The sequence below is a fragment of the Hyperoodon ampullatus genome (assembly GCF_949752795.1).
Source record: "Hyperoodon ampullatus genome assembly, chromosome: 6".
Lineage (NCBI taxonomy): Eukaryota > Metazoa > Chordata > Mammalia > Artiodactyla > Ziphiidae > Hyperoodon > Hyperoodon ampullatus.
Genome location: NC_136919.1, coordinates 123,902,536 through 123,918,270, shown reverse-complemented (window position 1 = coordinate 123,918,270; position 15,735 = coordinate 123,902,536). Strand labels below are relative to the sequence as shown.

Here is a 15,735-nt window from a genome sequence, read left to right as displayed (position 1 = left end):
CCGCCCGGACCCCCGGGAGCCCGCCAGCGCTCTGGCCGCGGAGGGGCTTGAACTTGAGTTCAGGTGGGTTAATCCCAGGTGGAGCGCAGGAGGAGACGTCCAGGGAAGTCGGGAAAGGGGATGTTCCGTGTCAAGAGCGGACCCTTCTCTTCCTGCCACTTGCTCGGGCTGAGCCGCTTCCCACGCAGAACTCCTGCTCACCCGCGCCTCGCCAGCCCAGCCCTCCAAACCCCCGTTTTCTTCAGTATCCGGCATGCTATTGACCTTTTCATAACTTATGATTAGTCTCTGAAACGATCATATTTACTCCGTTGCTCTTCTAATGGGAGGTCGATAGGCTGAATGATTTCCCCAGTCAAGTCATTTACTTCTGAGCCAATAGATGATGCCTTCGTCATAGTTTTCTGGGGGGAAAGTAACTCTGCGTTGCTTCTGCAGACGCCCAACTCCGTCTGAATCGTGCACCTTGGTGCTGAGCACACAGCAAAAGTTTTCAGCTTCTCCTCAGTTTCTGGTGCTTCTCAGGGGAGAGGAAAGGACTTTGGCTTTAAACACAAGAGGCGGTCAGAGAACCATCTCCTTCAACTTTTCTTCTCTGTGATCATTTGCGATGAAGAGGAAACAGAAGAGGTTTCTGCAGATGACTTTGTTATTCATGGTGGCTGTAATTTTCCTGCCCAGTATCGGTCTCTGGTCTCTGTACAAGGATAAGCACCTGGTGAAATCGACGGAGCCCGGAGAGCAGCAGGTAAGTGCCGCGCTCACCTGGGAAAGATCCCAGGAGGCTGGGGAGGCTGGGGAGTTTGCAGCCGCGGCCACAGCTAGCAGGTGTGCGGCATCCTTGGGTTCGCTCCCAAGTCTTTGCAGAGCTGATGTTACAGGACTCTAGACACTTTGGGGTTTAAGCAAGTAGCCGTTTTAAGGTCGCGATCAATGGCATGGGAGAAATGCCAAATAAACTAGAAAAGAAGGATGAGAGGCCAAGAGGAAGACATAACCTCTCACCGTTGATCTTTAGGTTGATTTTTGGCTTGAGGTGATGAAAGGTAGCTAACTGTGCTCATTTGTGTGATGTGGGAGAGGGCTTGGTACCGGTTCAGTCTCAGGGAATTGTGTTTGCTTCTCACGGAGTTTGTGTGTCTGTATTAAAGTGAATTGGGCCAGTTAAATCGTGAAACTTGTGAAGGGGTTCTCAAAAACCAAGTTACAGTTTTCTATATTTTGGGTTGTAATTTTTGCTTAGGAACAGCTTTTTGCCCTGTGGAAACGTAAAGTCTCTTTCTCCTTCGCTGTTGCTAAGGTGCGGTGGGGAGGTCTTCAGGCAGTTACTAAGGAGGTCGTTCCGTTTCGCAGTCTGGCAATAAGTTTGTTGCTAAACGCTTACCTTCATGTCCATAACACCACGTAGTGGATACACACACACACACACACACACACACACACACACACACACAATATGCAGTCCCTTAGTGCGTGCGTCGCTCATCATATCTTAACATGGATCAAAATAACTATCATTCTTAACAATAAAGCAAAATATCCTTCACAAAATGTTGATGAGATTCAATATTGTTGAATTCCTTGTTTACTAATAAACTAGCTTCTGCGATTAAACTTTTAACAACAGAGTGAAGCCTTCCTCATGATACGGATGTACCACTTCTTCAGCTGGTCCTGTGCATCACCTCGGAATATTAATGTTCTTAATTTCAAGGGTCATCGCCCATGTACACTATGTACCTTCCGCACACAGAAGGCGTTTAGGTAGCCCAGTTGTGGACAACAGGAATATTTATTTATGGCAATTAAATATTCGATCTTATACTTAATAAAGTGGAATTTCTTTTTACACAGTGAGTGGTTAGTTGTAAAATACATGGAAATAGTCTGCTTTTTCATTATGACAAGTAGTCCTTACCAGTCTCTAAACTTTAAAGATAAATAGTTGCTTATGGGCTTTGGTGGATTGGAATTCTGAGGGAAAGCGCTGACATGCTTTCATTTCCTTGTTGACTTCTGTCATCCTTTCTAATAGGGGTATAACTTTGAAGTATATTCTGTCATTCCAATAAAAAAAGAAGGTGGATACTTTGGATGTGAAACTTTTTTGCCCTATATAGATCATTTATTTCTCCAACCCTTAAGAGAAAGTGAGATTTTGTTAACATTAGTAGTTAATTATTAAAATTACTACTATTAAGATTTCCATTCCAATATTGATAAAATGACAAAAACAAAATGATTTTTCCTTGAATTTTGCTAATTCAATTAACAGTGGCCATCTGAATTATTGCTGGGATAGCTAACATAAAACACTAATTAATCTTATTAATGAGATATTTACAACTTTCCCACCAGCTCTATTGATTTTGACCCTTAATGAGAAATCTGTTTGTTCAATGGCATAAAAAAAATAAAGTATGGCAAACCAACTCTCTGGCTTGTTATTATAATCTCTAAAACAGTTTTCTTGTTTCTGGTTCTTTTGTGGTGCAAATGATATTTAATATCAGGTGAAAAATTAGTGGGTGTGAAAGGAATGGAGCAGCAACAGAAGGGGCTGTTTCTCAAAGTTTCATACCTTGTCGAGTAAATAACTGAGATTGATGGGGGTCTTGTGGCATTCCAGCTTAAGGGTCCTCGGTAGCAGTTTTAAAACCAAGAATAAACAAAAGGCAGTATGTGCCGTAAAATGAATGTTAGTTGCATACTTGAGTATTTTTTAGCCTAAATAATGATTTTAAAACGAATACTTTCTTACATATACAAAATAAAGTTGAAAAGGTAGAAATCACTTACTGAAAGATAGACTTCATTGTAAAACAGGAAAATATAAGATTTCATTGGTTTTATTCTATCATTAAATCTAATTGGAAAGAAAATTAGAAAATTAGGATATGTTGACGTTATTATACAGGTATTGGATAGTAAGTTAAGTCATATATATATATCTGCATATATATGTGGGTGTGTGTGTGTATATATATATATATATATGCACTTGACCAAGTAAAAAGTGACTTGCAATGAGGGATTAAGCATGCTTAATATTGTGATGTAGTATTTTGCTAATGTATCTACATTTCAAAGTTAGTAAGTCAGCTAAATACATAAGTTTTCAATTGAAGCATATAACTTGACTATTGGGTAATGTGTTATTTAAATTTTGTACTTTTCTTTTAAAAAGACATTTTCATGGTTAATTGCTAACTGTTCTTCAAAAGCCATCTTTTACTATATATTATCACCAAGTTGTAAAATGCTATGGGAAGGGATAACGTGCTTATCATTGGCAGTGGTCAGCACTGAAGGAGTCCAAACCAGTCACATGCTGGAGGAAGAATCTGGTTTTGCAGCCATTCTGTGGGACAGGGCAGTCCTGGTTCTAAGTGTGGTCCCAGGAGTGGGAAACCTTCACTGTTTTAAACAGTTTAATGTACAGTGGCTTGCAGGAAAATACTTCATGGAAATTCAACATAATGGAATGGCTGATACTTTAAAAATCCTCTTCACTTGTATCTTATCAGAGCACATCACTAACAGTTTGTGTGTCTGCTACTCAGTATAAATGGTTTTAGTATATTCTGAGATAAATTAAAGGGAGGTAAAAGAGAAAACAAACATGGATAGACACTGTGTGTTAATTGTCATGATGTTTACTATTTCACACATATTTTCTCAGGTCTTCTGTACTATTACAAGTTAATCACTTGTATTTCTAGTACTTTCCCACTAAAAGTAATATGTGTAATAATTCCCATGATATTAAAATATTTGCCCCATCTATGATGCAGGAAAAATATGAAATAAAAACCCCTAAATTCTTCACCTAAAAGGCTTGTTTTTTCCCCCTCACACAACCAATGAGGAGCAAAAAAAGTTATAATAATGGAATAATTAAGAGGCTAATTTTATGGTTTGGACTCTGCACAATTGGAATCAAGTTTGCAGAAATAAATATTAAGCTCTTAAGAATTTTAAGATTTCTGTGAAAAATTTATAAAAATTATGATTTTATAAAATATTTTAGAGTTCCTGTTTAGATGTTATTAAATGATCAATCATAATTGTCATGTTATTTTCAGTCAAGTTATATTTGTTGCTTTTTGGTTGTTATTGGGATGATTTAGGTATCTCCTTTATGTGTTTTAGAAATATATACATGTATTAAAAATAATCTGTTGATAATGAATTTGATATTTAGCTGAAATGGTTACTGTAGAGTTATTGTATAGTAATTCCTAATTTCATTCTTTTAGACTTTGAATTGCTGCTCTTCCCTGGTTTCAGCTGCAATTGAATTGAAGTTACATATTTAGATCTTAATTAAGCTGTGCCCTAGGATGATAGTTAGAGCAAAGCAATATTTTAGAGCAAAACTACTGCATCCAGCATTATTATACCTCTCTTTGTAATCATTTATGCAAGTACAGGTAAATAAAAAGGACCCCAAGACACAATCTTTTCTTAAATACATTAAAGAGATTATTTTTTTTAAAGCAGCTGTAAAGTAGTTTAGCAACTAAGTTGAGATGCAACTCAATTCTCAATATGAGTGCAAGAATAATAATTCAAGAATATTCAGAATATGAAGAGGGTTTTGCAATTTTTGAAATAAAAACAAGGATCGAAATCCCAGAACTTTAAATCACATGTTTTCAGAATTGTTCAGAATGATTTTAGAAGCTTACGTTTGGCTTGGATTTTTGACCATATGAAATAAACCAAAAAACACTAGACACTCAAGTCACTTTTAAATTGTAGAACTTTCTTATTTCTTTGTACTTCAGAATTTCTATTTATAAAACAGGGCTAATCAAGCTTGCATGGTAAGTCCTGAGATCACATCTTGGCTGTGGAAAATATTGTGGTGTAATATTTTGCTTTTAATCAGATCCACAAGTAAACTGTACTTGACAGATGTGGGACTTAACCTCCATTATTTAAAACAAAACAAAACAAAACTTCCCTGAGACTCCTCAGCATCTTTGTCCAACTTTTCCAGCATCAATCAGCACCACACTTGTGAGGGGGAGGATTCATCTTTCTGGCAAGAACTGTTTTCTGTGGCATTTTAAACTTATCTCGTGATGTGAAGATGTCAGATATTTGGAGCCGAGTGTATGCAAATCTTGTCATGCTTTTCTTTGTCACCCTGACCATAAAGCTGCAAGAGTGTCTGTGTTTCTTCTCCAGCAAACATCTTAGATATTGGAAGAGCTAAAAACAGGAGAAGAAAAAAAAAAAAAAAAGTAAGGTTTTCACTCCTCCTGCACTCAGGGTGGTGGTACATTGTCAGCACACTAGGTGTGAAGTGATGCTTTGGTTTGAGCCATACTGGTCTTAATTAGCTAAGATATAGATTTTAAATTAGGGTGCTGGAGGACCTTTTCTTGAATTTAGGGAAAATCCATCCTGACGCACTCCAGGATTGCAACACACAGACCCCCATACCAAGTGCCTTAATTATTGGCTGTGACCTAGTGGGTCTGGACATGATTAGTTCACCAGCTTGCCCCGTGGGAGACAGCATGGAACAGTATCTTATGTTCACAGTCTGTTAAAAAAATGAGATAGTTGTTTTTTTTTTTCTCTCTGTTCATTTATGAACAAGGTGTGCTGAATCAATTAACCTCCTTTACATTTTATTTTTCTATAAGAGAAACCAAATCAAGGGTGGAATGTATAGGCAGAAGGGTGAGAAAGTTTGTTGTTTTAGTGTGTAGAGAAGATAATTGAGTTTTGTGTGAGGAAGTTTTGTCAGGAGTCACCATGACAACCTGTAAGGAAGTTTGCAATGGCATCTCTCCTTGGAATACTTTATACAAATGAAAGTCAGCTAAGGTGCACCCAGGGTAATCTGAAAGAAGGGAAAAGAGTTCAAATAACTCTTGGTGTAAGTGGCGTGTGTCCTCAGGTCAGGAGGTGTTTGGTCCAGCAGCCTCTCATTCTCATTTGCTTGGCTTGCTTATGATGAGGCGATACGTCAGATTCTTAAAACCACCAGACGCGACCACGTTATTCTTCTCCTTCCTTCATTTTTACATGTGTGTTTACAAAAGTGCTGTTATAGAGTCAAAGGTGCAAATGTGCAAAGAAATAGGACGTTCTGGAGACGTTCTGAAGACAGACTCTCATAAATGAGGTACTTGCTCTCTTAGGACCTCTGTCCATCACCCCACAGAGCTAACTCTTCCTGAATTAGCTCAAAATGTAGTGGTGATGCTTGAATAGACAACCAAAAAGAACAAATAAGACACATTCGTGCCACTGAGAATATGTATTTAGACAGGCACGAAAATATCTATACTGGTTTTATTTAAAGTTGAAAAGAAGGGGCAAGGCATCCAGAAATGTCAAGAAACATTTGGTGAGGAGCCCCACCATCCCCAACTAATATGTTAATGTCTGTTACTACCAGACTCCAACATGGTGGCCAGAAAGAGGGTGAAGAAATAAAGGTATACCTAGGGTTTAAGGTAAATCACATCAAAGTTTTCTTCTCCTTTTCTACTTCCAGTTTAGTGGGAAAAAGTATGGGCCAGATTGGCAGCATTCTCCAATTAAATGTATTCATTTCACATACTTATTTAGCAACACACATATACATGTACATGCATCCACACACATGGTCTCACTTATGAAGAAAAAATAAATCCACCCAACTGTTTCACTTTCTACAATTTTTTTTTGTACTTTTGTAACTTCTTGCTTTTTGCATTGCTTTGGCTCTGCAACAAAACTGTTCATCCGCTGAGTTGGAAGCTCATTTAAATGTTATTAATTTAATTCTAGGAAAGTATGGAGAGGGAGAAAGACAAGTGCATGTGTCTCTAGAAGTGTGAAAATCACAATAAGGATTTAGCCTGTGAGAGGTGCACAGATTATAAATAGTGCAATTTATTGTTATCCAGTAATATTATCAAGGAAGTTGTGGCTGCCAGAGGCCGTGGTGTTGGCTACCAGAGGCCGTGGTGTTGGCTACCAGAGGCCGTGGTGGTGGCTACCAGAGGCTGTGGTTGTGGCTGCCAGAGGCTGTGGTGGTGGCTGCCAGAGGCCGTGGTGGTGGCTGCCAGAGGCTGTGGTGGTGGCTACCATCTCTCTGTTACAGGGAATGTTGTGCCTCAGTGAGAACAGAAGAGGTTCATTTCGAATTTACTTAAAGTTCTCAAACCCTCAATGGAATGTTACTTCAGTCCTTGAAGTCTAGAAAGCCACAGTCAGGAGATTTTATTGTCATTTTGATCTTTTTTATTATACAGTAAGTTCCCTACATATGAACCTTCAAGTTCAAACTTTCAAAGATACGAACGTGCACTTGCATGTCCAGTCACGTGAGTTAGCCCATGTGTCTGGCGTACATTGTCACGTGTGTGCATTCTGTACAAGTGGTTGTGCTTTTGTGTACTTTACCTTACAGGACTGTATAGAGTGCAGTAGTACAGCATCTTTATTTCTTGCCTGTTCACTCGATGCCAGCACCAGTATGCCAGCTCTTGTACTGGACTACTGTACTTTTCAAGGTACTGTACTGTAAGATTAAAAATATTTTATTTTTTGCTTGTTTTTTAAGTATTGTTTGTGTGAAAAGTATTATAAACCTATTACAGTACAGTATTGTATAGCCGATTGTACTAGTTGGGTACCTAGGCTAACTTTTTTTGTACCTATGAACAAATTGGACTTTACGAACACACTCTTGGAACGGAACTTGTTTGTATGTAGGGGACTTATTGTAATAAAAGGACCAAATTGTCGGGACTCCCACTCAGGTTTGAGTGAGTTTTTTTTTTTTTTTCTTTTTCCTTAAATGTGGTATGTCTCCCCAGCAAGAGAATCCACTTGAACTTAATTTGAGGAAAAATAGCAGAATTTCCATATTGTCTCGTTCTCCTTTAGTAATTAGGCTGGTTCCAGCACGTAGCACTTTGAGACATTTAGCGAGTCATGGCTCTTCCTCTGGTCAGTTTTCTCTAAGTCAGATGGAGCTGATGATACCCTTCTTGTGTTGTTATTTATGGTGAGGGTGAAATGCTTAGTATCTTGAACAGCACATAATAAGGGTTAATGAATATAGATCATAGTTATACATAGTATAAGCATTTATAAGCAATCATTGCCTTTAGCAAGGTAATTAGTGTTTGCTTAATAAATATTTACAGATGGTTTCTCTTTGCAAGGCAATGTCAAGACAGCACAGCAGAGCAGTGAATGTGGTACAGGACTTGCCATGGGATGTTAAATCTGGCGGAGAGGACTGTTGAAGAAACAAATAAATAAGGTCTAGAAAGTAAAAGGGCTTTTTTTTTCCCATAATTTTTTGGTCCAGTATTTAAGGGCAAGTTGTTAATTTTATTTTACATATAATCATTTATTGCAAAAAAACTGATTTTTTGGGTATATTGAATATTTTTCTAAAATTGAGGCTTTTAATAAAAGAGGAAAAACACAGTGGTATTTCTTTGTAGGGACCACCCTGACTTGCTATAACAAATAAAGTCCATGGCTCACATATAGGCATTTTTTTCCCCTACATTAATTGCAAGTCAGAGTCTGAGAACTTAAACTTTTGTTGTTTAAGTCTTGGTTATCAGAGGCACTGAATAATTCTGAAGACAGAAATTAAAAAGCTGAGTGGAAACGATTGTTAACTACTTCAGTAGCTAAGAAGTTCTTTATAGGGTAACTGTTTCCTTCCGTAGAGTTAGGGGGATGTAGAAAAAGCATACGGTGTTGTACCCATTCTTAATTTTCTCACTAGTGAATTAGAGAGATACAATTGATATTCATGAAACAAAGAAACGAGCAGTACACAGGAGCATTTTCTCTGTGTGTGTGCTGGGCTTTTAGAAAAGGAAGAGAATGATCTGAACTCCTGCAGGCCTTCACCCCTACAGGGTTGAGCCCTGTCTTGTTATGAAAATTAGACAGGGTTGGGGTTAGGCTGAGGGAAAGTCAGATACTTCAAGTTCTTATGCTGGTCTCACCACTTTCCAAAATCCATCCTCTTGGGCAAGACATTTTACATCTTTGAACCACAGTTCCTCATATGTTGACACAGATAGAACCTCCTAAACGGTAGCAGAGGGAACAAATTGGATTAATATATGCAAATTGGTACATAATAAATACTCAGTTGAGAGAAGCTTAGCAAATAGTATTACTACCATTTTTTCAGTTTTTAGAATATCCATAGAAGGTAGTAAATAAACTTAATATTGTGTACATCTAATAAAGATATAATAAAACGTATAAAGTATACCACTATGGATCTGCCTGTCCATTATTGATAAAATAGATGTTTATTTGGTATGTGCAGAATACTGTGTAGCCCCTGAGGCAAATGAGTGATGAAGAGAGAAATCTGTTTTCAGTGAGCTTACGATTTATTAGTTAAGAAAAGGCATGTACGACACCTATAATAGAGGGATGGATTAAATCATTTTTTAAGAAATAGATATTCTAATTATTTAGAGTTTAGAAGAGGTAGAGAAAACATGTTCTTGTGTGATATTTATGTCAGGCCCTAAGTGTTTTCTGTACTGATTTAACCCTCCAGTGATTCATTGAGACAGGTGCTTCTATAGAGCCCCAATTCACAGTTAAGTAAGGTGCAAAGACAAAATTTGAGTCCATGCCCTCTGGGTCCATAAAAAGAGAAAATAATGATCTGAGTTAAGAGCTACATAGTTTATGGCAAGTGAGGACTCTGAAAAGGTCATCGGGTTTGGTGGTTACTTGTACTCTCGGGATGGGAGTTACACAGGGCAGTAGAGGACTAAACAAAGTCGTGAAAGGTTAAATGGAAAGACGAATAGATAAGAGTTACTGGTGGGATCGACGCTGACATTGAAGGGCTGAACGTGGGGTCCTGGTGGACAGGAGACCATGGAAGCGAGAAGAAGGCTGGTGCAGAGAGAGAGCGAGGAACGGGCTGCTGAGGAGGATGGAGGTGGTGCAGACAAGCAGGAGAGATGCAGAAAAGCTTGTCCTGCGCTAAATGGTAAATTCAGAGCCTGTGCTTTTAATAGCTTGAGAGCCTCTTGGCAGGGAGGTCTGAGAATTTCCCTATGCCGTTGTCTTACTAATTTGTAGAGGTAATTAAACATTTGTGAAATGTGCCGTAAAATGGGAAACTGTATCTCATCTATCTATCTATCTGATATACATGTAATTTAAATTATATATGTATTCCTATAATAACAACTGAAGATTGTAATATTGAATGAGGATGCCAAAAACCATGCAGCCACCTGACCAATAAGACCACAGTGTACTTGTCAAAATAAATGCAGATAATGACCAGATACACAGAATAAAGGAAAAAAGCAAGGCATTAAGTTTATAATAGGGTAGATGGGATGGGGTGGAGGTATTTATTATAAGGATGAGGAGATAATAGTCTTCAGTTGCCGAGAATTTCAAAATAGTTTAGGAATAATAAAAGTAATAAAATGATGATAAAAGCAATAAGAGTAAAATAGTAAAAGATACTCTATTAATAATAAAGTTATATAACACTGAGTTCTTACCATGTGTAAGATACCATGTTAAGCTGTTCTTAACTAGTCACAACAAACATGAAATATGTAAAATTACTATCCTATATTGTAAATGCAAAGTGATTTCTTAAAAATTTATCAAGATCATACAGTGCTTATTCTACCAATACAAAATGTTGGACTATGTATAATTTCCCATATAATGCAACTACATTGGAAATATCCTAGACCATAGCAACACAAGAAATTATATATTAACTCAACTGTGAAAGGAAACGTGCACAGTAGTTAAGGGCACGGACGTTAGAGCCAGGCTGCCTAGTTTTAGTTCCAGTTCTGTTACTTGCTACCTGTTTGACCTTGAGCAAGTTATTTCTCTTCTCTGAGTCTTAGAGTTCCTGTTTCTAAAATGGGTATAAAAACATTTCTCACTTGATTGAGTTGATGTGAGGGTTAAATAAGTTAATATGCATAAAATGCTTGGAAAACTGGATTGCACATAGCAAGCTATTTTTTAAAATTTATTTTGTTTTTTTATTGAAGTTGATGTACAGTATTATGTACATTACAGCTGTACAATATAGTGATTCACAATTTTTAAAGTTTATGCTCCACTTGTAGTCGTTATAAAATATTGGTTATATTCCCCCTATTGTACAATATATCCTTGTAACTTATTTTATACATAATAGTTTGTACCTTGTACTCTCCTACCCCTATATTGCCCCTGCCCCCTTCCCTGTCCCCACTGGTAACCACTAGTTTGTTCTCTATATCTGTGAGTCTACTGCTTTTTCATTATAATCACTAGTTTGTTGTACTTTTTTAGATTCCACATATAAGTGATATCATGCAGTATTGGTCTTTCTTTGTCTGACTTATTTCACTTAGCATAATGCCCTCCAATTCCATCCATGTTGCTGCATATGACATTATTTCATTCTTTTTATGGCTTAGTAATATTCCATTGTGTATATGTACCACATCTTCTTTATCCACTCATCTGTCAATGGACACTTAAGTTGCTTCCATATCTTGGCTATTGTAAATAATGCTGCTATGAACATTGGGGTGCATTTCTCATTTTCAAATAGCAAGCTATTTTAAAGAGTTAGCTATTATTACATGTTAGAATCTAGAGAACTGAGGTTAGCTATTATTACCTGTTAGAATCTAGAGAACTGAGGTTGGATAAAAAGGAAAAGTACGTCCCTACACCATCTCTTTCATAGACCCATCATGAGGATATAAATATTTTTGCATTTCAAAAAAATTGAAGCACCTTTAACTTCTTTTTCTTTCAGTTTTTTACTCTCAGTAGCCCATACAGAAATAATACAGCTCTTACTTTGAAAGTTTTCCTAATTTGAACCAAGGTCTCATACAGCCCTACATGTCAGGAGCAAACTAGGTTTCAACAGGGAACTTAATTCTTCCTGCCATATCCATTGACACCAGTGCTCTTGTGAGGACCTTGCCCCCAGGTTTTTCGTGCCTTTCTCTCCACACGGTGTTGATTTCTCAGTAAGTATTCTGCCCTCAAGGGATAAAAAATATTTTATAAAATGTATCATTCAATCAGCCTAAGCTTCCAAAGAGGATTATCTAAGAAGGTCTTCGCGGTTGAATATTTTATTATTTTACGTAACTGGAATTTAAAGGTTATTTTCTGGCTGCTTCCAACAATAATGTAGAATTGGAAAAACCAAGAGTGAGGCTGCTACAGACTAGAGCAGAATAGTCACTTGAGGAATGAAGTGTCGCCTTAATCCCTCTTCCAGTGCTTCAAGGAAGGAACTGCCTGGAAACACAGTAATTGCCAGCTGTATAAAACTGGGAGGTGAGGGGAAATAAAAATGCTCTGATTCCACAGTGGAGGGAATTTTATCATTTTCTAGTTTAGTTTAACAGAGGGTGTCAGATTAACAACTATGTAACAGGACTGTGTCTCCGCTTCACTTCCTTAGAAACTTTCCACTTTTCTTCCACCAGCTGAAGGAAATTACATGCTCTGCAAGATCCTCAGCATTTCTAGGTGGAGATCTTGAGTTCTAATATATGAAATATGGATGGAAAGATAAACACCGGGGGCGCCAAGGGGATCTTACTCAAGAAAGGGTAGAAATACAAGCCAATCTCTCACCTTACCCGCCTCCTCTCCTTTTTCCGGGTCAGAGCCTTCTTACCTCCCCTTTTCCCTTCGAAGTTTTCCTTAAAGAAACATTTCATGCAGGGATTGATTTGATCAAGTCTCAGCCCTATGAATGGATGCAAGCCTTGAAACACTTTTAAAAAACACAAACAACAAAAAACTTGAGTCTTTTGCATCATAAAAAAAGATTCTGTTGAGCCTAATTGCATTTCCAAGTTTTGAAATATGTGAGATGTGAGAAACATTTTTTTTAGCTCACGGCTTCTGCTGTTTGTTCTTTGTTGCTATTGTTTTGTTTGTAATACTGGCAGCTGCCACCTTCTTCCAAACTATGTAATCAGAAAGTAAATATTGCTTAGTTGTGTCACCCCAAGGGAAATGATCTTTTGTCAGTTAAAAGTACAAACTGGTCCAATGAAGCCAAAACTACCAGGAAAGAATCGCTCTCTGCCTTCCTGTTTAGCTCTCTTCCCTGTTTTCCAAAGCTGCTTCCCCCCACCTCCTCTTCTCTCCTAGGTCCCCCAGGCCTCCACCTCTCTTATGCTCAGCAGACAGCCTGGCCTCATTCTTCACTGAAAGCATAGAATCATATTGAGAGAAACAAGACTTCATGCCGTAAAATCAGAAAAAGTACCTGCATTATTTCCCAGGTGTCTACATGCCTCCTGCCACCATGCAACATGCTTTAGAATAAATGTGGAACTTCTATCCAGATTACGGATCACAACTTTTTTTTCTAGCAATTTCACGTATTGACTTTTTTCTTCTCATTCATTTGTTTTCAGCCTTTTCCTCTTTGATCCATCCTTCACATCAGTACTGCTCAGGTTTCTAAAATAAAGCAAAGGAAATATCCCTCAGGGCCACACAACCCTAGAGCTACTGCCCTATCTTTCTCCTTCTCTTTTATGTATTTATGTATTTATTTTTGGCTGTGCTGGGTCTTCCTTGCTGCGCACGGGCTTTCTCTAGTTGTAACGAGCGGGGGCTACTCTTTGTTGCGGTGCGCGGGCTTCTCACTGCGGTGGCTTCTCTTGTTGCGGAGCACGGGCTGTAGGTGCGTGGGCTTCAGTAGTTGTGGCATGCGGCCTCAGTATTTGTGGCTCGCGGGCTCTAGAGTGCAGACTCAGTAGTTGTGGCGCATGGGCTTAGTTGCTCCGCGGCATCTGGGATCTTCCCGGACCAGGGCTCGAACACGTGTCCCCTGCATTGATTCTTAACCACTGGATTCTTAACCACTGCGCCACCAGGGAAGCCCTCTCCTTCTCTTAATAATCAACCTTGATGCCTCCGATTTCTGACTTTCTCCTGCTTCTACACACCTCAGGCTGGGTCCAGCTCCTCTGTCGTACGCTAACTGCCTTCACCAGTGTCACCAGAAGCCTCTCGGTAGTTAATTCCAAAAGTACTTTTCACTAGTCCTATTACTTGAGAGAATTTAACTAAACACTCGCTCTTACTTGAAACAATCATCTTCATCTGAGGAAGAGGTGGTGAGTGGGGAGACTTGAGCAGAGAATAGGTTGGGAAAAGCAACGTTGGAAAATGAAAAAGAAGGCTGAGCAGAAAAACACAGAGTGATTCTTCACAAGTGAGGTCGCTTCACCGTGCAAATGCCTGTGTCAGTTCTCTCCCCACTGCCCATCCCAGCCATCACCCATACACAGACACGTCCACCGGAGTCCTTAACAGACTCCAGCTTCTGTCCTTTTCCTGGAAATATTCTATTCCTCAGGGTCTCTACGATTGCTTCTTGTTTGGGACTTGCCCTGGGAGGGAGGGCACCTCACTCAGACCCTCATCACTCCCGTTAGCCTATTTGAGGTGATAACACCTCCATCATGACGTATAATCCAAATTTCCCTTTGAGCATATTGTCCACACATCAATCTAGAAACAGGTATTTTAAACTTTCAGTGTCTGAAACGAAATTCCTGTTTCCTTCCACTCTCTCCACCTGTTCTCTCCTGTGTCTCTTGTCTAAATGAAGTTCACCGTCATCCATCTGGGCACTCGTTATAATTGGGACCTTCATTGTCTCGACTCTCAAATTCAATTAATTGCTAAGCACTAGCAATTCTTTGGAAAATCTCTCTCTTGAGTTCATCCGAATCTCTCTGTCTTCATTGTCTCCACTGTGGTTGGACATAAACACTTCACTGGATCTCTGTAGGGGACCCTTCACTTGGTCCTCCCACCTCCAGCCTGGGCTTCTCTCTGATCCACCCTCAGGGCAGCCAGCGCGGTGGATCCAGAATGCTTAACCCAACAGGCCACTGTGATCTGTAAATCTATTCATTGATGCCTTGAAAATTCACATTCTTAAATATGCCTTTACCATTTTAAATTCTTAAGGAACAGGACTGCTCACTGCCAATTCCCTAAACTCCAACCACTTTGAACTCTTTTACGTTTCTGAGAATATCATGTTTTTTTTTTTTCCCTCTAGGAATTTGCATAGATTTCATCTTCAGTCTTGCTTGGGTAATTTCTACTTTTCTTCACGCTCTCCCTGGGAAACATTTTCTCATCTCCCATCTTGGGTTCAGTAGCTTTCCTAAATGTTTCCTAAGAATAAATGTCTTTTTCCCATCTTTTTGATGGAACGTAGTTGGTATGTTAACTACCTGTTTAGGTAGTTTATTTGTCATTAATCAGTAAGTGTTTAAACTTAGTAGTAGGTCAAATGGTGCCCCCCCTAAAGATATGTCCGTATACTAATCCATCAAACCTGTGAACGTTACCTTAGTTGGAAAAAGGGTCTTTGCAGATGTAATTAATTTAAGGATCTTTAGATGTGAACATCATTCTGTATGATCCTGCTGGGCCCTAAACCCAGTGACAAGTGTCCTTATAAGAGACACACAGGGGAGATTTGATGGACAGAAGGAAACACAGAAGAGGGAGGTGAAGGGAGAAGGAGACAGGGATTGGAGGGATGGGGCCCTGAGCCATGGAAGCTGAGGAACACCAGCAGCCCTAGAAGCTGAAAGAGGCGAGGGAAGATTCTCTCCTAGAGCCCCCGGACCTGGTGCAGCCCTGCCCACACCTTGTTTTGGGGTTCTGGCCTCCAAAACTGTG

At 39.0% G+C, this 15,735-nt stretch overlaps 1 protein-coding gene across 1 annotated transcript in view; it reads left to right on the top strand.

Moving 5' to 3' along the window:
• Positions 1 to 610: 610 nt before the first annotated feature.
• The window catches only part of GALNTL6 (polypeptide N-acetylgalactosaminyltransferase like 6), a gene marked incomplete at both ends in the record, with an annotated part of 1,117,369 nt that continues 1,102,244 nt past the window's right edge, over positions 611 to 15,735 (top strand). The window contains one exon of the mRNA XM_079705645.1: positions 611 to 748. Coding sequence (XP_079561771.1) covers positions 611 to 748 — 138 coding nt within the window. The remainder of the gene's footprint in view (positions 749 to 15,735) is intronic.